General features: G+C 40.4%; 1 protein-coding gene and 1 long non-coding RNA gene across 3 annotated transcripts; one reads left to right on the top strand and one right to left on the bottom strand.

The window, feature by feature from the left end:
* Nucleotides 1–3,046: 3,046 nt before the first annotated feature.
* Nucleotides 3,047–6,407, bottom strand: LOC111946745. 2 transcript variants are annotated; one of them, XR_002872489.1, is made up of 3 exons: nucleotides 6,352–6,407; nucleotides 3,669–3,818; nucleotides 3,047–3,242 (listed from the first exon to the last, which is right to left on the bottom strand). It is a non-coding gene; the product is annotated as an uncharacterized LOC111946745 (long non-coding RNA). The 2 variants fall into 2 exon arrangements; XR_002872490.1 differs by having other exon boundaries at nucleotides 3,669–3,821; nucleotides 6,352–6,394.
* Nucleotides 6,408–7,875: 1,468 nt separating this feature from the next.
* Nucleotides 7,876–23,176, top strand: tspear (thrombospondin type laminin G domain and EAR repeats). Its single transcript, XM_023951185.1, has 13 exons — nucleotides 7,876–8,344; nucleotides 8,423–8,655; nucleotides 8,847–8,937; nucleotides 9,007–9,160; nucleotides 11,724–11,870; nucleotides 12,038–12,155; nucleotides 12,486–12,639; nucleotides 14,382–14,559; nucleotides 16,286–16,344; nucleotides 16,571–16,747; nucleotides 19,703–19,881; nucleotides 21,391–21,492; nucleotides 21,564–23,176. Exons 1-13 carry the CDS (start codon nucleotides 8,162–8,164, stop codon nucleotides 21,715–21,717), a joined length of 1,929 nt encoding a protein of 642 aa, XP_023806953.1. The 5' UTR covers nucleotides 7,876–8,161; the 3' UTR covers nucleotides 21,718–23,176.
* Nucleotides 23,177–23,427: the final 251 nt, after the last annotated feature.

The raw sequence follows: 23,427 nt of genomic DNA, 5'->3' as shown, positions 1-23,427 counted from the left end.
TTCATTCATTTTCCATACCGTTTATTCCCTTTCGGGGTCACGGGGCTGCCGGAGCCTATCCCGGCCACTTGGGCGAAGGCAGGGGATGCCCTGGAGAGGTCGCCAGTCTGTCGCAGGGTAGAATATCCACAATCACACACCCATTCACTCTCACACCTAAGGACAATTTAGATTAACCAATTAACCTATGAAGCATGTTTTTGGACGGTTGGAGGAAGCCGGACATCCCGGAGAGAACCCACACATGCACGGGGAGAACATGCAAACTCCACACAGAAAGGTGTTGTGTTGTGTTGAATTTTTTTGTGTAAAAACTGATTGCATATTTGTTTATCCCTATTAGTCTTTACCAATGTAAAAACTTCTTCCTGGGGTCCACTTTAAAAAAAATATAGGTCGTTGCAAGAATTTTGAGTAAAGATTTGATTAACACACAGCACATGCATGTGTGTGTATATATATATATATATATATATATATATATATATATATATATATATATATATATATATATATATTTTTATATATATATATTATTATATATATTTTTTTTTGTGCATACAGGTCTCCTTTGTGCCACAGTCGCAGATTAATCCTTTGCTTCTTCCCTTTGTCTCTTCGCTGTTGTCCTCCTCCTAGTGCTCCATTTATCATTTCTGAACGTCCACCCAAATCCCCCACAAATGTGACATTAGTTTGTGACAAGAACAGACATGTCTACAGAACAAACACGTCGCATTCAGTCTCTGCGGCCTGAGACCTCTGGATTACTTGGACTGTCAGGAGAGCTTATTACCTTCAGGTCTGGTTCTGATTGGATCTCAGAAAAAGACACGTGGCACTAAAATTCTGCAAAGAAAGTAGCTTTAGAACTACACAGATATTTGTGTCCCATCAGGGCTTTTTCATTATTTTTGCAAAAGCAAAAAGAGCCATTTGACCAGAAATTCTCCTGATCCTGCTACTTTTCCAGCAGCTTCAGAGGACACACACCTGGTTGGGTCTTTCTTGTGCACACCAGTACTAATTTTTTCAACTTCTGTGTCCGTTTAGGGGTTTTGTATTTTGCCTACCCAGTCAATAAAGAAGAGTCCTCTTTTTTTCTATTTTTGAAGCGTTTCCAGTGGTCTTTTAATTATAATTATGTTGTTTTCTAAAACATAGTTTCTGCAGAGCGGCAGTGACTCATTAGAAATTCACTTGTGAGTTGTGGGCGGGTCTGTTTACACACTCTCTCGCTAGCTTACGGCCCAGCTCCCCAAAAATGGCGAGCAATATCAGAGCTATCCAGCCGTGCAGTTTTAATCCAGATTCCAGCTCAGATGAGGAAAGCAAACACGAACGTGGGTCTATTTGTCTGCAAGTGGACGCATCAGAATGGAGCAGAGCAGGGAGCTTTGGCCTGATTGTAGCTGTGCCTACTACAAGCTTTTTCCAATGGCCTTTTTGTTGTCTGCAGAGATTTGAACATCAATACTCAGAAATGCAATTTTAAGCTTAATTTTGTTTATCTATCTCCTCAATTGTGAGAAAAAGGCCACAGGAATGTGTTAAAAACACTATTTTTATTGGAGTGGGTCTCTAAAAACAAACTTGGCAGGTTGGTAATTTTTCTGTTTTTGGACCTGGACTTGTCTGTGGATTTATGACGTTTTTTGGCCTTTGTTTGATTTGGATTTCCCTTTTGGATTGTTTTTGGATTTACCTCACCACCCTGATCATCACATCCTAAATGCGTAATAAGTCTCAGTTTATTTATAGATTTATTGCCACATTTTCCTGTGAAGGGGTTATTTCTCATCTGTCAATCAGAGTTGCCTCCTGCTCTGAGCGTTATCAAGACATTTTTAACTTTGAGACTAAATGGAGGTTTTATTGAATGAAATTGTTTTCAGGTGAGGCAGCTCTCCCGCCCTTCCCTCCTCCTCCTCCTCCTCTGCATCCCCTCCCACTCTTTTATGTTTAAATGTGGGCTAGCGAGCCTGCAGGTAAACGCTTGCTCTCCCGGGCGACACTCACCTGCAGGGAAAAGAGATTTTGACAGAGAGAGAGATGAGCACGACAGGTGGACTTTTAAACGCAGAAACCAGCAGCACAAACGGAAAAGACAAAAAAAAATCAGATTCAACAGATTTTGGGAGGAAATCTTGAAGTTTAAGAAGCTGTGATTTGTGTAGATTTTATTCTGACCTCAGAGGCACAAACTGGCAGAATTTTCTTTGGAAGCGGATCCAAGTAAAAATAGTTTCTAAAACAAAACAAATAAATTTCGCCTCCTGCAATAAAACTTTTTTTTCAAACATACAAATAGGGTCCAGAAGAATTTGAAACGAGAGACACACTTTTTTCTTACCGGACGTTGCATGTGGATTCAAAAACCAACCCTAAACCAGAGCTGGACCCTCCTCAGCATCTGGATCACCTTCTGACCAGGTTTGATGTCAATTTCATTATATAACTTAAGCGAGATCACAGACACACTCTGCCTGGAGTCTCCAGAAATACAACAGAATAACAAACTTTCATGATCTTGTTGAATTTTGCATTTTCTTAAATCTTTACCAAACCCTTTCCTGCATGAAACTATCACTAACTCCCACATTACTGAGATGAAGCAGGCAATTGGTGCTCTCTGGCAACCACATAAGAAGCTTCGGGGTATAATTGCATGCAGAATCTGCTGAAATAATGACAAAATCATTCACACTTTTTATTGGCACCTCTTTCATTGTCCAGGTAAACAAAATGATAAATCTCTTAGAAATGTTTTGGCTGATTTTTTTTCTACTACAAATCACATCCATATTCTTGGTACTCTGGTCCCAGGAAGAACCTCTAGGTTTCTGGGGTTGAGGTGAGAGTTTTGAATCATCACATTCACTCTATGAGGAAAAAAAACAGCTTGTGTTTTTATGCTTGTGCATGTTTTGTTCATGGGAAGAGACGGCAAAAAAATCTAGATTTAAAAGACATGACAAAGACTCCTATTTCTTTATTTCAGACTTTTTAATGTTGCAGCGTCAGCAGGGTGAATTTTATCTGTTCCCTTTTTTTTTTTTTTTTTCCAGGGAGATCACGTAGGATCCCAAAGCCATGGTCTTATTTGTGCCTCAGGTTGTCAGGAAGATGATGCTGATGCGGTCCAAAAAGCATTCACTGCATACAACAGGGATGTCGTGTTATCCTCTGCTCCTCACCGGGGTGTTGCTCACTGTCCCGGTCCAAAGCCACAGCTGGAGACCCTGCACAGGTACAAGGACTTCAGCATCCTTCTACAGACTAACGAACGTCTTCATTTCAAACTTTGAATTGCGTTATCTTAACATTGTACTATCTCTTCAGTTTGTGGATTAACAGCTGTTTAGAGACCACATTTTTCTGTTTATGATTCATTATTGTTTACCTCCTTTGAGAACTACCTTTTGGACTCAGAAAAGAGTCGTCAATGTGAGCATGTCCTGGAAAAACATGATAAAAAGGAGCGGATCTAGCTCTCAGGTTGACATTCTATGTTACTTAGTTCTATATCTGTATTTGTTTTTATCTGTCTAAACTGGAGTTAATAATAAAAGAACAGGTGCTCATCACTACACCTTTACTGAAGACTGTTTTTATCACAGTAAACCCAGCAGATGGTGTTTTGTGCTCAGCCCGGTACCTCCCTGTACCTGTCTGACAAGCTGAAGGTGACATCCCAGTTTGTTCCGTTCACTTCAGACGTCTTTGCTGCTTTGTGCTTCCATGATTTTAGTCTTTGAAATGTGAGATCTGCTTCTGAACCTGCTGCCTCCTCCCTCCATTCATCCTCCACTGATCTGCTGCTGCGACAAAACACACAGAAAGGCCTCAGAGGAGCTTTAAGGGGAATTCCAGCTAAAACCGATGCCGATTAGAAACACAGAACTCCCTTGCATCTTCTTTAATATTTGATCTCTAATCTCAAAATTATAGTAAACCTCTGACCCATCTCACTCCATGATGATACAGTTCTGCCAAATCAGTAGATAGTGTTGAGTAATGTTTATTAGCTTTTTATCCTTCTCTCATCTAACTGTACATCCCATAATCAGAAAGAAGCTAAGCAAAATTCATCATCACCTGTTATTCTTCATTAATTCTGAATTGATCGTCAGTCCTCATCCCTCGTATGTTAGACTTTTACCCTCAAATTGGAGAAAAATGTTAGCTTAATGAACTTAGTTTGCCTTTCAAGACAAAATAAACACGAATCCTTCATGCAATGTTCTGTATGTTCACCAGTGTCATGGTGGCAAACACGTGGAGAATCCAATTGTGGGCCTCAGTTGGCGACTCAAAGTCAAACCAGTTTTAGTTTTAATAACAAAGCACAACTGGCACTGAGAAAATTAGCAGGTATAATATCAAACACATCTCAGGATTTCAACATCAGGGACACAGTTGAGGATGATGGTATAAAGCCTTAATAGAAACGACACAAAACAAAGGGAATTGAGTTTGAATAGACCGTTGTGTAATTTGTAAAAAATACTTTCAGTTGGAATTAACAAACAAAAAAACAGTATTTCCTAAATCTTTAAAGGGTCTCTCAGTTGGGATAACACACACCCTTCGAACTACTGTAACTAACTACTATAATTGATGTAATGCCAAATAGACGTTTTTTTTGTTTTTAGATTAAAACCATAATTTTTTTAATTTGTCTGATTTAAAATATTCTTTTTTAGTACACAAAATTTCAGGTTCTCCTTATTTGTGTGCCATAATCATCAAAGAAACAACAACAACAACAAAGGATTGACATTTTTCAACGTATTCAACTTCCACTTTTTGAAAAGACTGACAAAAATACATTTTTCATGATCTTCCAATTTCTCGAGATGCACTTATCCACTAGGCCATTCCAACTTTTAGTCTATGTTACCCCATGTAGCCCTGCAACAGGCTGGCAACCTATCCAGGGTTTACCCCGCCTTCCCCCATCAGTTGTTGGGATAGGCTCCAGCAGCCCTGTGACCATCAAAAGTATTCAGCAGGTTTAGAGGAGGAATGCTACCCGTAATAAATAAATGTCATTAAAAACTGTTTTACAAGCTCAAGGTTACAAATATTTGCAAACCTATTTTGTAAGCCTCTCTATATCAGTAAGGTTTTACATGTTACCCCTTAAGCTTCGCCGTATGCTACTTTTAGAACTACTTCATCAAAAAAGTTACTTTGAATTTAAGCTCTTATAATACTTTTTACTTGTTTTACTACTTGATAAAACACTTTGTAAGTTACTTTGTGACCTTTTTCACAAGCACTTTTGTGCAACTTTATAAACAACTCTTCATTCGATCCAATAGATCAGTGGTCCCAGACCTGTTTCAGGCCACAGACCAGTTTTATGTCGGGCAATCTTCTCACGGACCAGCCTGTACGAAGCTGAAGTGGGGGCATCCAGTTTCCTTTAACTTTTAAACCTACTGCTATTATGATGAAATCTACCCGGATGAATGACAGTCTTCTTAGACATATTTTAAGGGGAAAGTTTATTTTCATTTTCTGTAAAATATCTGCAGCTGCTTTAAACTCCATTTGTTCACCAGATTTTGTGTGGGAACCATAAAACTTCAAAATCTTCAAAACTAGACACCAACTTCAGCCTCATCCGACCAATCACTAAAACTGTTATTTTCTGAATTTAAATACAAACTTATATCGAGCTTTGGGCAACTCTATTAGCAACATCCTCGTAACATTAGACATTACTGAATATCATGCTTCCTTATTATGGTCAATTGGAACGACTGTTGCAATAGATCCATATGTGGAGTAATTCTCCTGGCTTTTGTCTGTTAAATGCAGCTTTCTTTTATTGTGAAGTTGACGGCTCCGCTTCTGTTTCCCCACTTGCTTTTTTCGGCCAAAAGAACCTTTCTAAAAACGTTTAATTTTTGGCAAATTTAATAGCTTGGGGTTTTTAGTTTGGTGGTAAGTGCAGCCACTTTAAGAAAGTAGTGGATGGATTTTCAACAAATGACCGAATGACTTGACACGCGTCAAGAATGAGTTCGATGTGGTGGAGAGAATCCAGTGGTTTTACAAAATAAAACTTAAATTTAGAATCATATTATAGATAAAACGGAAAATTGTATGTTGGTTCCATAAGTTAATCACTGCCTTTAAAATATGTGAGAGTCTTCTTCATTTCTCTGTTCTCGCTATTAGCCGCGTTAATCCTTATGTATTGTTCCACACAATTACAAGCTATTAAGCAGTTAATAGAATGAGTTGCCACAAAGACATAATTTAGTGACCGTAATAATAATTTATATTTTACATTTATCTGTTAACATTTGCAGTGTTCCTCTGGAGTTCCTCATTTACCTTACGTGCAGAACAGGCTGAAGCTAGTGGTCCTGTGGTTCCTGTGGACATAATGCAACTCTGATGACAGGAGGGTGAAACTAAATCTAGCTCTTAGTCTAATTTTAGATCAAGACTGCAGCCACAGATGAAGGAAATTGTGCGCTGCTGAGTTGATAATGTCATAAAACAAAGTTGAGCTGATAAAAGTCTGCATGACAGACATGCAGCTCGCTTTATTCATGGGAGCAAGAGTCATTTGCACCTCATTTTCTTTTCGTGCTTGTGGCGACTTCACCTCGACAAGTGCACGCTTTCAGGGATCTGAAATTAGTGAGAGATAACCACCATCACATCTGATCAGTCTTTATTTTTAGCTCTCTGTCTAATGTGACAAGATTTCACAACAACCTGTGTTTTAATCATGGATGTCGTTCTGTATCCTGCTGTTTCTGTTAGTCTAGAGTCCAGGATCCACAGGGAAAGTTGGCGTATATTATCAAAGTATTTGCTTTGTTTTGTAGACATTATCACTGTTAAAACCCAAAACATCTAATATCTTTAATCTGCAAGTGTTGGTATCGAATTCAGACTTCAGAGTCGATAAACACAAAACAGCTGTGTGTTTATGAAACAAACACCATAACTGCTGTTTTGACACTTTGGATGATGCAGAAATGTAAAGAATAAGATCCAACTGTGGCTCTATCAGCTTTTCTTTGATTTTATTTGAGCATATGATCACAGCGAAACCAAAAAACAAAAAAACGGTTGCTTAACTTTAATCTGACTTTGTTCACACTGATGCAAATTTCAGTAAATGTCTTATCAGAGGGCTTAGAAAGAAATGAATCAAGATAACAGGGACCAAATCAGAAGTCCTCTAACTAACTGAGGCCAAAATGAAAAGAAACAAGGCAAAGACTTTTTAAAATGTATTGCAGGATTAACTCAAACAAACTCAGAAACAACTGCAACTGGAGCAAATACATCAATAGAGTTCCCACTGAGGTAGAGTCCAAGCCTTGGAGGTAAAGATGCCTCCTAAAGAAAGAAGGTAGTTGGATCCATGAGAGGTGATCCATCCATCCATCTTCTGAATCTCTCTGGGGAACCAGGGGGTTGCTAGAGCCTATCCCAGCTAGTGTTGGGCAAAGGCATGGTACACCATGGACAGGTCGTCAGTCTGTCACAGGGTGGAGGAGGAGCCTAAATAACAAAAAAAACTCTGTCTTCTCATCTAGTTACCATAAAAATGAAAATGTACTAAATGAACATCTACTTCAAGAAAATGTAGTCTATTGATGAAGGCATGTAGAAATAATGAAAAGAATGAGACCACACAAATCACTGATATACTCCTGGAGTGACTCTTTGTAGAGCATTTTACCTTAGTTTTCTCACCTGTGTAAAATTTGTTCTCCACATTTGACCCATCCCCTAGGGTAGAGGTGAGCTGCAGACACAGCTGCGCTTGGGAACCATCTGGCGGTTTACCCACCACAATCCAACTCCCCAAATGCAGTGTCAAGCAGAATGGCTTTGGGTCCCATTTTTAGAGTCTTTGGTATGACTTGATTGTGGATTTGAACTCACAACCTTCCAGCCTCAGGGTAGACACGCCAGTTGTTCCTGCTGTGTTTTTTTTTTTTGAAATTTGGGGATTTAAGCTAGTGTTGACGCAACATCCTAAAAACAAAGTGCATTTGGTTCACAGACCTGCTGCCGCTTGATCTGCTATCCAGAGCTCTGGCAAGTCCAGGACAATCCCTGCCTACACAGGTAAAGCACAGGAAAGGTGGGAAATAGATTGGGGAGCCATGGATAGATAATGGAAGCCATGTCCTTCCAGCTGCAGATGGTTCAGTCCAGAGGATCCAGAGGGTTCAGGCTGACTGGCACCATGGCCACAGCCACGAGTTTCCCCGCTTCACAGATTTTCACCAACTGTAACTATTTTCCAGCTGAGTTCTCCTTGGTTGCCACCCTGAAGATCTTAAGATTGAAACACAAGGTGAACTGAAATTCAAGAAGATCCTGATCCAGTCCTGTCCTGTCAGGTGGAACCTGATCATGTTCTCTCTGTTCACAGACAAGTGAATACATCTTCTCCATGGTGAAGGAGGGCCCAGATTTGCTGCTGCTTGGGTTACGTGTCTCTGAGAACCACCTCCATCTGGTGATCATGTCTCCAGGTCTTGGTAGGCGGAGCAGAGTGACCTTTAGGGACATCAACTTAGACGATAACAGGTGGCACACTGTGGTTCTTGCTGTCACCGGACAGCATGCCACGCTGACCATCGACTGCAGGCCGCCTCTGGAGATGTGAGTAACTGATAAAACAGCGATGCTTTTAACTCTGTTTGATTCCACTTCTGAAAAAACTGGATCAGGATTTGGGTTTTCTGATTGCATCTCTTTTTTCGTCCATTTCCGGTAAATCCACTCATGAAGATGTTGAAGATGATATGTTTCTCCATGATTTGGAAATTAATAACAGTGTTCCTGTCTCCCAGTAAACAGATCCAGTCGTTTCCCAGCGCTCTCAGTACCAAAGGTTCAAGGTTCTTCATCGGCAGCAGGGGCCAGTGGAGAGGCCGCTTCACTGTGAGTTTGTGCTCTGAATCAGAAGCATCTCACAGTCCGGCTAGTTCATCATGGTTCAGCTGTCTGCAGGGTCTGCTGCGGCAGCTGGTCCTGCTACCAGGTTCGGACGCCAGACCAAGACTGTGCCCCAACTCTGAACCCAGTCTGGCTGAGCTGTCCGTTCCACATGTCCTGAAGTCCACACCTCTCCAGCCGGACGGCCAGGGACCGCTTTATCCATACGGTGAGGATGACGAGTCTATTCATGAACTTCTGTGGTTTTTAACCGAGGAACAGAGTCTCACTTCCACCTCTATTTTTACTTGTTTCCTGTTTAAACGCTGTGCTGTGATGGCATCAGTGACTCTGTAACCTGAGCTGCACACTGACAGGATGAAGAGTTGTTTGTTTATGACTGACAGGCCTCTGCAGCTTCTGTTTGTGTGTGAGCTCACTGTTACCTCTTTAGGACCTTTTGGTTTACACACCAGCAGTTTCAGGACGGATGGTTGTCATAGTGACCATTAGTAGTAGGGGTTTGTGTTCTGGTCTGCCCTTTATGTCATGCTGTCCTTCGACCAGATGAAAAAACCTTTACTCTCGTGGGGTCTGCCCACAAGTTCTGTGGATTTTTGGATTGTTGATACCCGTGGGGGGTCAGACAGCCACCTCAAGGGACGTAATGAATTTGATTAAAGAAATGAATTTTTATCGTCAGTCTTAAATGATTCGTGGTTATGCAGTTGCTGTACCTGTCCGATGTGGTGAAGAGAGAGCTGAGCCAGAAAAGTAAAGCTCTCCATTTACCGGTCGATCTGGGTTCCAACACTCACCTATGGTCACGAGCTCTGGGTCATGACAGAAATAACAAGGTCCCAAATACAAGCGGCTGAAACGAGCTTCCTCCGTAGGGTGGCTGGGCACTCCCTTAGAGAAAGGGTGAGAAGTTCGTTCACCCCCCGGAAAGTGCTTTGAGTAGAGGAGCCAGCTGAGGTGGCTCTGGCATCTGATCTGAATGCCTTCTGGACACCTCCCAGGGGAGGTGTTCCAGGCACGTCCTAGTGCTGCTGAAACTACTGGCCTGGGAACGCCACAGGGTTTGCTTGGGCTGCTCACCCTGCAACCCAGTCCCGGATGCGTTGGATGGATGGACGAGTGGCTGGTCGGATGGATGGACGTTGCTCTCTCAGCTTTTCAATCAACAAAAAAATTCCTTCATAACATTAACTTTAACCCTCCTGTTATGTTGTGGGTCAAATTGACCCGTTTTAAAGTTTGAACATCTAGGAAAAATAGTTAAAAGTATTTTTTCAGCATGAAAATTCTTTTGCTTGCCTTAATTAGCGTATTCAACATATATTATGAAAATGGTTCATCTCACATATATGCAACCCCCCCTGCATGTTTATATCACATAGATACTGTTTGGGTCAATTTGACCCGGCAGTCAAACTGGAGGTACAAAGCTGTCTTATTATTATTAGCAGAAACAGAAAGATGACAGTCCAGGAGGCTCTGGAAGTCATCACTAATCATGATCAAAAGAAGACTATCTTGAGCTAAATTCTGATTCTAATGATTCTGATTTTGAACCAGATGAGGGAAATGCTATTCCTGTTCCTCCAAGCAAGACATTCATATCAAAGAATGGTGAAGTACATTGGTCTTCATCCCCAAATATGCGTCAGACAAACTTGTCTGCAGAAAACATCATAAAGACAGTGCCAGGGCCCACTAGGATGGCATAGACTCATGTGACCATGTCAATTCAATTCAATTCAATTTTGTAAATTGACAACAACAGTCGTCTCAATGGGATTCATATCGGTAATTGAAAATGTAAAACATAAAATCAAAAGGATCATGAATACATAGAATTCAATAGGAGAATACTAAATTGAACTAACAAACAGACTAAACTAAACTGGGATCCCTGCCCTTAGACCCCCCTTCGCAGTAAGGAAAAACTCCTAAAAAAAAATGGATTCCGGAAAAAAAAGAAAAAACCTCAGGGGTGCCACATGAAGGAGGGATCCTCCCCCAGGACGGACAGGCGATTTACCAGAACCTATAGAGAAGAATTAATTTATCTAAATCTACAACTACATAAATAAAGTCCAGCAGACGAGCTTCATCCAGATGGAGTTGGAGGGACGGTCGGGGGTCGAGTCGAGCCGCAGACAGGATCCAGGTCAAGACAAGCATGACCTGTGCGAAATGTTCAAAATGAATTTGTACAAAGCACAATGTGATGACTGGTCACTGTTGTGCTGTGTATATCTACACACACACACACACAACTTCATATTGCAATTGCTTGTCTGTTGTATTGTGATTTTGTTTTTTTCTGGTTCACAGTGAATGTATGTAAAACAAAATTTCAAGATTATGTTTCAATGTTATGTAAAACTATTGTATTTTATATGTTAGTCTTTCTAAATCAATACAGTAGTGAAAAATTAATAAAAAGTTTGAGCATGTATGTTTTTAAGAAAAACGAGTGAATTATCTAATAATTGAATGACTACCTGTTAGAGGTAAGGAACACCATTTCACTAAGTTTTGATAGAATAATTAGTAATGAAGTTAGTTATGAAATATTCACACTGCTTGTTAGGATTTTTTGGGTCTGACATTTTTTAATTAATAAAACATGCACCAGGTCAAATTGACCCAGGAACATCATCTCTGGTCCTCACAAATGAACATAACAGGAGGGTTAAATGTTAGCTCCTGTTGACGTCTGTTGAATGAATTTTTTTTTAACCTCTATCTGTTTCTTGTTTTGAATGCTCACTAATGTTTCTGGTGTTGTGCACCAGAAGCTGAAACTCGAGTGACAGTGGGAGACCATCCTCCATGTTCAAAACGAGAACATGGCCAGCTGTGGTTCAACACCCAAAGCAAGGGTCTGTTCATCTGTGACGGGCTGATGTGGAAAACGCTGCTGCAGAGTGAGTCTGAACAGCGTTTAACAGATCAACTGTGACTATTTTACATTATGATATGCCTGAAGCATAAAGTATATGATGCTGTTCCCTGACGTTCATTTAAAATATGTTTTTATGGTTACAAGCTGTTTCAGCTTCATCTGTCTTCTTGTCCTGAATTGACTTGACAGGTAAAGAGCGTCTGGACTACGTGGAGGATTACGAGGACCTGTACACTCGCTCCAAAACCTTAGACATCGAGGTCTTCTCCATCCCATCTGAAGGCCTGTTCATGGCGGCTGCCAATAAGTACTAATACTTAAAAAAATACTTAATAAGCCACTGACCTGTATAAATAAATCAGAACATGGGGATAACAAACATATGTTCACTGAATTGGCTTCATTTGATTTGAGCCTGAAGTAATCCGTTTTCTGTGGGTGACGTCACACGTACTCAGTCCAGTTGCCATATACAGTCATTGAGTGCTAGCTGGTTTGCAATAAATTCAGAAATGGAAGGGGAAGACTTGGCATTTGCCTCATCAGTTGACAGTACTTTCCAACTCAAAAAGGTAATCAAAGTATTTTGTGTAAAGGCACGGGCAATCATCTCCAGCAGGTGTCATGGTCATTTCTGATCCCGTCTCATTAGTGACCTTCATTTCTCCTCCTGCAGGGACTCCAGGCTCGGATCAGGTATCTTTAGATGGAAAAACGGCTCGTTCCACTTTTACCAGAACATCAGCACTCAGGAGGCCAGAGCCTGGAAGCACTTTACCATTGATGACAAGGTGAGCAGTACTCAGTGCACAAAATGAGAGGACGAGCTGTCACTGGAAAGTCCGGTGATGTTTGGTGATGGTCGGGAGTTCTAACCTCAGAAAGAACTGTAGACTGACTGTTTGTGCAAAAGGAAAAAAAAGCCATTCAGGTTTAAGCACAAGTTTCATACACCAGAACAACACTAACCAAATCTCAAGCATGAGTTGTATATAGCAAAATCTCTTCATATCTGTAATTACATCATGTTTAATATAAAATGCTTGACTTATAATCAAGATAGAAGGATTTGAAATCATCAACTTAGAGATATAGTCCCCCATGTCTGCCCAACTTTACACAACAGCGTTTTCACTGTAGAAGCACAAAGCTGTGAGACAAACCTCTTAGATGACCTGCAGATGTGAGGGGTGGAGCCAAGTGTCTGATTGGACCCCTTGAGGCCATCTGCTCTGAGGACAGATGAACGTTGAAAAGGTGCTTAGAGCAGAAGGAACAAACATATCTGAGGTGGAGTCTACTCTTCGTTTTGAAGCCTTGTGTTCACATTGTGTAGTTTTTGTTTACTCAGGCACAACACACAGGTGTTACCATAAAGCTCTGTAGGTACTGAGCCAGGCAGGAAGGCAGCAGAAAATGACATCAGCTTAGAGAGAAAATGACTCTGGAAAAGGTTTGACCCACACGCTGGATGATGTATGATGAGCGGGTCCATGAAAAGCTCAAACCTTTGGTCCAGTTCAGACTTTGTTGGACACACACACCTTCTCAGGTGTTTGTTCTCTGTTGACGTCTGTGGCACCTTGTTCCTTTGTGAGTCTTTGTAAAGGTTGACTCGCTGACATTTTTGCGTCTTTCTGTGGTTTTTTTGGTGGGTCTATTGACTTTGGTTTGTTACCTGACGACTGGGGTCAAAAGATTTCAAAACAACTCATCAACTTTGTGTTTTGTTTGCAGTTGTTGGTGACGCATTTATGCAGTAACACCCTCCTAAAAAAATACCGTCTTTCTTCCAAAAAGCTCGTGTAGGGCCTTAGAAATTCAGCCCGCACAGCTGTACCATATAAGGCTACCGGTATTTGGAGCTGATTACTTATCCACATAAATAGAATTTTTTTCTAGGTTTACCCCTCAAATCTTAAAAATTACATCCACAATTCCATTCAATAACTATTGACAAAAAAACAACAACGTAATTTTAGGTTTGCCGTTTGTTCATTTTGGGGTTTTGGTCCTAAACCTCTGGCAGTCCAAGAAACAGACCGAAACCAGGGGGCTCCTTACAAAGAATGCAAAGAAAGATTCTTTAGCAGAGATGAGGATTTATCCATCCTAAATTCCAAACCAAAGTAAACCATCAAGACTGCATCCAAGGAGCACGTTTTTACTGTCCCACGTGAACAGCACTAACAGGCTCCGTGCACACTGCGCAGGATTCGGAAGACTTGAAGAAATCTGTACTATGTGCGTGTGTCTCACCTACTTCACCCTCACTTACCCTATTAGTAGTGTAAATTGTATAACCAATAGGCTTTCAAAGTATTTAAAGAAGTCCATTCAGGATTTTTATATTTCAAGCAGATTATTTATTTTTATCTTTAAAAAGTATTTTACTATTTATGCAGCACTTTTTGGTAAGGTGAGAATTTGTGGCTCTGGAACCAAGACAGTCCTGGAGATGTTTAAATGTTTCTTGATTAAACACATAAGGGTAAATGTTCTCAAACAGATGGTTTGCTGTGTTGTCTGTCAGACTTTCCTGGTGGTGGCAGACTTGAGGGAAGTGGAGCCTGAGCTGTCCGTCATCTATCGGTGGAACAAGAGGCGGCGGCGTTTCGTCCGTTATCAGGCTCTGGAGACTCATGGAGCTCAAGACTGGGAGGCTTTCCAGATCCACAACAATAGCTTCCTGGTGGTGGCCAATCATAGAGGTAGAGACTCTTATTTTGATGATCGTAATGCATCATTTTGAAAGGAAGAGGGTATCCATAACCACAGGCATCTGCTGGTAAAACACTTAAACTTTTACGAGTGTTTTAGAGAACAAACATGAGTCACCATGAGCAAAGGCTGCAGCCTGATGCTGTTAATTACTCCAGAGCTGTTAGGATCAGAACTGCTCTTGGTTTTGTGGTGGGTTTGTTGGTTCAGAGCATTTAAACTAGAGCTTTTGATGGCACAGACTTGTGGTTTTATGCTCACTTTGATGCACCGGGGAGCTTGTCTGTCCTGGACCGTCGTCCTGCCGCAGCTCGACTCGAACACTTCAAACACATCTACACCTGCGCTGATCCCACACTGATGGGTGTGTTTTTCCTGTGAAGATTAAAACACTCTTACTGATCCGAAGCGATAGTTTCAGATCTGAGGGGAAGGAATGCAGGTGGACTGTGATCACATCTAAGATGTGTTCACAGCTTGTCATGCAGTCCACCATCTTTCAGTGTTCAAATCAGGCAATAAAAGCCCTCAAACAGGACCAAAAAGGGGCCACTGAACAGACAGAATTGGCCTGAAAGGAGTCACCACTTGTGTTTTATAGGAACAACTCATGATGCCAGACAAAAAGTGAGGCCTCAAATCATTTTAAACTTGCTGTTACAGGAAAACAGTTCCACCGTCATTCAAATCTACAAGATTGTCAGACTCATCACGTTTTAGATTTTTTTTCTGCTCTGACTATTTCCGCGTCGCGCCGCACCACCGCTGCAGTCAAGACACGGTGATAAATGCGATGTATATATGCTGATCTTTCCGATAAGGCATCAGTTCAGAGAGAAAATTCACCTCTTAGCGCTTGTTTTTGTCCAAATGATGAAGCAAAAGATTGTTTTAAAGAAGCCGGCGCAATGATACAAAACATTTAAGCTAGGTGACCGGAGCTTCTTTTTCACCGTGCGGTTATCTTGTGGGATATCACTTTTTAATGCACACCCAGCAGCCAATCAGAATCTAGTATTCTCCTGGACCATCTTATAAGCTCAAAATATACGTAGTGGCTGTGAGACATCATCTCAAGGACCCTTTAATGCCAGAGACGCTACTAGATTCAGTCCATTCGAAGACCGGCACAGGTTTTGATAAAATGCTGAAATATGATTTGCAAACCAGATGTGTCAAGCATGGGCTTTGGCATTGTTATCATACCAAAAGGAGGCGAACATCCCCTCGTTATTTTAGACACCTTGGTAACCTCTGCCATGCTCCTGCGGTTTTGTAGATCCCTCCATTGATGAACTGATATTTCTCCTTGCCCTGTGTTGCAACAGGACACTGGGTGGCTGCCAAACATTCAGTTGTCATACAGTCTAAAAAGGTTTTACTTAGCCATGTTTATATGTGTTTAACAGCATTGTGGGCTTGCAAATCCTTCCTGCTCTGACAGTAATGCCTGTGGATTTAACAGTTGGAGAAATCTTTTCAATCTGGTCAGTCAGGCTAGTGAATAAAAGCTATGAAATTCAGATCATCAGTTTACAGTATCTGGTTGGAATGATAGCTAGATGTTGCCATGGCAGCATTGATGTAAGATCTGAAGACTCCTGAGATTCATTTTGAATCCATTTTGACACACTGGTATTCTGACCAATCTCAAAGGGGGATCCAAAATCTGTGATCATGTGGATCATAAAAACATTTGCCTCTTTGTGTCTTCAGCCAGAGACTTCAACTACAACATCCACAGTGTGATCTACAGGTGGAACCCTGACACAAAGGTAGAGTCCATCTTTCTTTTTTTCATGATTTTCTACCGTCCTAATGTAATTTTAGTCATATTTCCAATATTTTTGTCATGAATCCTTCAGTTTTTCTGTTGACTGTCATTTCGATCCCATATTTTTCTACTTTTTCTTGTCTTGAAAACTTCTCTGTTAAGCTCGGGTTAAGAATTATCCAGCTCTCAACCTGTCCAGTTGCTTGATCTTTGCTTTCTCTGCCTAGCTCTTTGAGGTGAACCAAACTCTTCAAACAACTGGAGCATTTGATTGGGAGTTTTTTACCGTTGGACCGTACCACTTTCTGGTGGTAGCCAATACCTTTGATGGTCGGACTACAACTATCAGCTCCACTATATACGTCTGGTTGGATGGCCACTTCAAGAGCTTCCAAAACATCACGGTATGTGGCATGTTGTCTTTGTGGATCTGGAGTAGATTAGAATTGTATTTATTTACCTTTGCACCATCAACAAACTGTAAGTCAGAACAATCCTTGTAGTTCAGATGTGTAAGACTCTAGGCCTCAAGGAAATTTTCCAATTTCTTTAGATACCCCCCCCCCCACACACACACACACACATGCAGCTTATTACCTAGATCAGATGTGTTTTTGCTATTAAGAAACTACAATGGAAAACATGTAGGACACCAGCCCTTGAGGCCAGAAATTTGACCCCTGTGCTCCAGATGAATGGACAGATGGGTTGGTAGTTTATGATGGGTGGGTGAGAGATCATTCTTTTTTTATTTTTAAAAGCTCTACAAAAGCATCTGTCATCATGTCTCCGTGTCTGGGTTCATGAGATCATTCAGACACTCTCCCAGTATGTTGAGCTTCACTCCTGAAGTGGAAGCTGCTTCTGAATGACAGCCGCTTCGGTAGTGTTTCCATGTCTCTGTGACCCAGTTTGAAGACTTGTTGTCCCGCATTTGTCCAAGAGGGAAATATAAAAATAAGATTAAAACTAGAGGTCTTTATCATTTATTATATCTCAAGGCTCACGAGATCCAAGCAGTCTGCCTCCAAATGCTGCAGTGGCTTTCATAGACAGGCTGGCGACTTGTCCTGGGTGTACCCTGCCTTTGCCCAAAGGTAGCCGATATAAGAAAATTGCTGGAAGTTCAAGTTGAGAATGCATCGATCTATTGGAGTTGTATTCTACCCGCTGGTCAAGTCCTTGAAAACATCACGGGCCCGAAACTAGACGCTAAAATTGAGCTGCTGTTGGACTGACGCCCCATGCCTGACGCAAGGATTGCACCACAGGACCTCAGATCACATCTGTACATTAACTTAACATTAAAACTCGACGCCCATGACGCACAAATTTGATATTTGTCAAAATAACTGTTATTGCTCTGCCACCTTTTTTTTTAAACATGTTCTTGATAATTCTCATTTTTTTAATATTTATTCTTTAGTGCAGGTTATTCAAGTTGATAACTGACCATAAAAGTAGGTGGTGCCCACTGGCCCCCACATCCAACATTTGAAACATTTGACAGATTTCTTGTAGCCCAGTTTCAAGTCTTAGGGGTGTGGACTTTAAACAAGCTCACTCCTTATTGGGGAGTGTGGTTGCCATAGAAAAGTTGACTCAGACTGACTTAAACCAATCGCTGCTTACAGAAGAAGTTTGGCTCCAACATGGCAGCGTCACTATTGGGAAAAAATGCTGACTGAGTTGACTTTATTTGGTTAGAGCTGGAAATAACTCGTATTCTATGGGTGACATCGCACTCACTCAATCCAGTTCTCAGATACAGTCAATGTAACAGATGTAGAGCATTGTAAGTCGCTAGTATAAAGTAAACTTGTTATAACACTGGAAGAAGAAGAATTAAAGAAAAGTTGTACTTTTTTCAGAGGCTAGAGACCCTGTTCTGGACCTCACATCATTAGTTTTTCTTTAACAAACTTGCTAAAACTTATTGCAACTACATGAAAGCAGAAGCTTAAAATCAGCTTCATATGAATTAAAATATGTATAGTAAAGCACAGGAAACCCGCAAAATAATTACTGAGTGTGACTGGGGGTTTCCAGCTTCAGAAAGTCCTTTATTGCTTTTAAAAAACCACAAAACCATGTTAAAGCTCTTCATGAAACTCCTGGACCTTTAATTTCACCAGACAGCAGCATCAACACGTCCGCTCACCTGCAGACTCTCCAAAAATATTCCCTCCTCTCCTATTTACCTCTGCTCTTGACCTTGATGGAAAACATCCTGAGATGTAGGAGAGGATTTCAGTAGAACTTCAAAGATTTTAACTTAACCAAGTTACAGCTGAAGATTTGGTGGCTCACTGGGTTAAGATCCTTGTTTTCTAAGTGAATGAGAAGAGGTTCAAATCTCAACCTCCACTGAGCAAGATGCTAGGTGTTGTAAGTGCCATTCATGTGATAGGAGATCCATGTTTGTTTGTTTTTTTATACTTTTGCGTTTAAACGGTGACCCACCTCTGCAACCTCCCCATTTTCTCCTCCTTTTCATCCACTTGCCTCTTTTTACTCAGCATTTGTATCTCCAGTCATGGCAGAAGACCTGGTCAACAGGAACTAAAAACGAAACTGTTCAACCTCCCATAATCTGAGAAAATAAGCATATATTTTTAAGACATAAAAAGAAAAAACTCAAAGAACCTCTCTGATCATCACAGTGGTCTGTTAATAATAATTATGCTGTTTTTAGACTACGGTAAATAAAAAAAGGTGTTTTTTAGAACATAGTTTCTGCAGAATGTCAGGAGTTTATTAGAAATTTGCCTCTGAGTCGTGGGAGGGATTTCCTTTCTCTCACCTTTACTCTCTCTTTACATGCTGTCCTCCTAGTTTACAGCCCCTCACTCATATTTCCATTTAATAAACATGCCCTTTTCCAAATAGTACGTTTTTGTCTGCTCCTGATTCACAACCGTTTGAATAGATAAATACTCAGAAATGCAATTTTTGAAGTTAATTTTCTTAATACATGTCTTCCATCATCAGAGAAATGCCACAAGAACATATTAAAAACACCCAAAACACTATTTTTACTGGTGTCGGTCTTTAAAGATACTAGTCCTCACGGTGACGGTGTGACATTGGACCACAGACAGGTTATACTTGATCGTGACTACATGCAGTTTATAAAGATGCCGTGGAAGATAACTCCTGATTCCGTAGGTAAAGTTCTTTGATTCTTACTTCAAATGCGCAAAAACCCACAACTGAATCTCTGTAATATTTTACCAAGTTTCCTTTTGTCTTCTCATCAATGATTTTTCCATTGATCAGTTCATCAGCGAACTGTTTTTACAGCTCGAGCTCCTTGCTCTGATCTTTCGGTTCTGCTCCTCCTCCTCCTCCTCCTGCAGACAGTCGGAGCCACAGACTGGGAGGCGTTCCAGATTGACGGCAGGTTCTTCCTCGTGGTCGCCAACAGCCACAAGTTTGCAGACACGGGCCAGAGTTTGTACAGTCTCAACTCCACAGTGTACGAGCTCAACTCACTGACCCAGACCTTTATCCGCTTCCAGGAGATCCTCACTCACAGGTGATCCCACCAAGCTCCAGCTCCGTGCTCACTCAAAGAGGTTCACAGCACGTTCTCACTGTAGAGGCTGCACAACTTCAGCAGAGGTTGAAGGGACAGAAAATATACACGCTTTGTGCAAAATGATGAACCCCAGGTCCTGAGGATAAGAAAAATTGAGGATTGTAGACTGCAACTGCTCTTTCTGTATAATCAGCAGTGTTTTTACTAAGTTGGATGAATTGGATGAATATGTATGGACAGTGGAAAAAACATAAAAACCATGTTTGGTTCTCAGAGAAAACTTAGTTTGAGATGACATGCCTTCAGAATTAAGAATCTTCATCCGGTAAAATGTATTTTAACCCAAGAAAGTATCCAAATTGTAGTGTTAAGTGACAGAATCGTCTAGTTGGATGGTCGCTGATTAAACTCCGGTTTGGTTAGGTACCCACCAGTGCCTACTTACCTCACCTTTGTGCTGTCCTTAAACAATCCCCATGGGTCCAGTGGAGGCTGCTCAGCTGGTTCTGTGGTTAAACTTACTGTGAATGTGAAAATTGTGCAAATGTTGACAGGAACAAGGCATGTTTGTGCAAAAAATGTATTAAAAATAAATTACACAGGTGAATCCACCTGGCAGTGACTGGGATAGGCTCCAGCAACCTCATGACACAGAAAAGGGAATCAGGGAGTTTTGAAAATGAATGGATGGATGGACAGCACTGCACATCTTCTTTTTTGTTTTAATTTAACTCCTGAATAGTCTTCAAAGAAAACAATTTAAAATCCAAATAGACAAATAATTTGCTGACATCCAGACGAGATGTTAACTTGTTTAAGATCCTAGAACACAGGCCAACATGTTTTCCAAATAACCTGCCAATGAAGTTCCTTTACTGGCTAAACACACCTGATCCAAGTAAGCAGCAGCAAATAAGGCAGGATTTCTTTAAAAAAAAATAGAAAAACACCCCTGCCCTAGAAACTGGTCCAGAAGGCTTTGAACTCGGAGACACGGTCTGTGTCTGACATTAATGACAAGATTCAGACTCAAGAAGTGAATTTTGAAGCTATTTGGCACATTTCTAGAGAAAGCTAAGTAAAACAAACATCAATCTTCCCTGAATGTTTATTTTCTTTTATCTTTTGTGTATCACCATGACAGGAATTTAGATTACAAGTGTAGCTAAATGGACATATTCATAAAAATGTTAGTTCTTGTGCCTAAAGTCTGTTTGTGGATATTCAGCTGCCCCCTTATGATGCTCATGTTGAGTCAATGCTGACACCTGCTGGTCTTTTTTCAACTGAAGTGCTGATGGTCCATCATCCGTTTTCAGAACCTGCTAATGCCTGTCGGGGTCACTGGGTTGCTGGAACCAACATAGTGGGGGAGGAGAGAATAAAAATGTACATAATGATAGATTATCAATCTTTCTTTTGTTTTTGTCTGCATTTTTGTCTTTATTTTTAATGTTTTTCTATAATAATCCACATAGTTGTTTGCCTGGTTGTTTGTGTCCCTAGTGCTCTGGACTGGGAGTTCTTCATCATTGGAGACGAGAAGTTCTTGGTTGTTGCAAACTCTCATGACGGCAGCTCCTACTCTCTGAACAGCATTATCTACAGGTGTGTGGCATTCATTCCAACCTACAGGTGCCTGCCGAGCCTGCGTGACTGTTGCCGTGTGCCTTTTGCAGGTGGCAGGGTTACGAGGGCTTTGTCCCTGTCCACAGTCTCCCCACGTTCGGCTGCAGAGACTGGGAGCACTTCCGCACAGATGAAGGCTCCTTCCTCATCTACTCCAGCGCCACGTCCCGCCTGAGCAAGGTGTTCCGACTCCGGACATACTGACCCCATCCTCAACCTGACTTTTTTTCGTGGCCTTCTGGATCTACAGTTCTCTTCTCTCCATGCAAAAATGCATGCAGAGCCCTCCACGAGGACTTTTTTTTAACAGAAACTTTATTTCAACAATTTGCACTTTGCTAACGACTCCTGTGAAGGAGTAGAGAAACTCATTTGACTTAGATGAACCAGGTAGTTAACCATAACAGCAACCAGCTGGTGAAAATGCACCAAAGATCCTTGTCACCTGTTGCCATTTTCAGCACATTTTCTCTGATTTCTACAGCAACAGGAGTTGATGAAAAAAAAGTAAAAAAATATTTAGTCAGTCATCAGCTGGGCAAGTTCTCCCACTTAAAAAGATAATAGGCCTGTAATTTTCATCACAGGTATGCCTTAACTATGAGAGACAAAATGAGAAAAAACGTTCAGAAAATCACATAGTTTGATTTTTAAAGAATTTATTGGTAAATTATGGGGGAAAAGAAGTATTTGGTCAATAACAAAAGCTCAACTTAATACTTTGTTTTATACTCCATGTTGGCAATGACGGCAGTAAAACGACTTCTGTTAGTCTTCACAAACTGTTGCTGGTCCATTACTCCATGCAGATCTGCTCTAGAGCAGTGATGCTTTGGGGCTGTCGCTCTGCAACACCGTCATGTTGCTCCTTTAGCTGAAATTTGCACTTTTGACTTAGACATTGAGATGTTAAGTCTTTCGACCTTTAACATTCACAGGTTTCAACAGAAGAAAAATGCTACGTTTTTTTTTAATCTTTTTTTTTATTCTATTGGCTTTTGTTGAAGTTTGTCAATGGATGTGTCCTGTTAAGTAACATATCTGGAAAATTAGTCTTTAACGAAGGTTTTGAGTGGTTTTAGGTCTTCTAACCAAAAGCCAAAACATAGCTTGTTTTATTTATTTTGTAAAATATGTTTGTTTGTATAAGAGGGGATTTTCAAGATGACCCCGTTAGTGCTTTTATGTGCTGTGATTTGAATAGAAGGGGTTTTTCAAACTTTATTTTAATTTTTTTTTATTTGATACTATGTTGTCTTTTATATTCTTTAAACATTACAAATTTCAATAGCTTAAGTTGTTTGTAGTTTTTACTTAAATGTATATTTTTTATAAGCATCTTGAACTATTTATCTACTGTGTCCTGCTGTCAAGTCATAAATAGATTATATCGCATAGTAAAACATGAAACAATTCACACTATTCTTCCTCTATGTGTAGAATATGTAAAAAGATTTATTTTAAATAAGATTTATTTTTAGTTAGTTAGTTTTGTTTACATGTTGTACATCTGTATGTTGAAAACTAAAAAACACTAATGTGATCGGAAAGGTGTCATGAAATCAGTAAATCACCTGTTAATGTTGTGTGTCACATTTCTTTTTGTTTTACTGTCCTACAAAAGTTAATATTTGTTTTGTGACGTGTTTTAAAAAAGATACCTTATTAGTGAATAAAGTGCATCTAAACTTTTCTTTTCAACAATTTTCATAAAAGCATTTTTTACTTTAAATGTTTGTATAAATGCCGATATTAACTATAGAAATACTTTCATTTTTTGTATTTTTTGCAACAACAACAAACAGAAAAAAATGTAAGGACAAATATTTATTAGTTAAGCATAATGGCTTTTTTTTTACCGTTGTGATCAGAGCTTTTAGGTCCTTCCACCAGCAGGTGTCGCTGTGAAGCCTG

Source organism: Oryzias latipes, chromosome 21 (assembly GCF_002234675.1).
Source record: "Oryzias latipes chromosome 21, ASM223467v1".
NCBI classification, from domain to species: domain Eukaryota; kingdom Metazoa; phylum Chordata; class Actinopteri; order Beloniformes; family Adrianichthyidae; genus Oryzias; species Oryzias latipes.
Note: the sequence above shows the minus strand (reverse complement) of the source record. Positions and strands in the feature narration are given on the sequence as shown.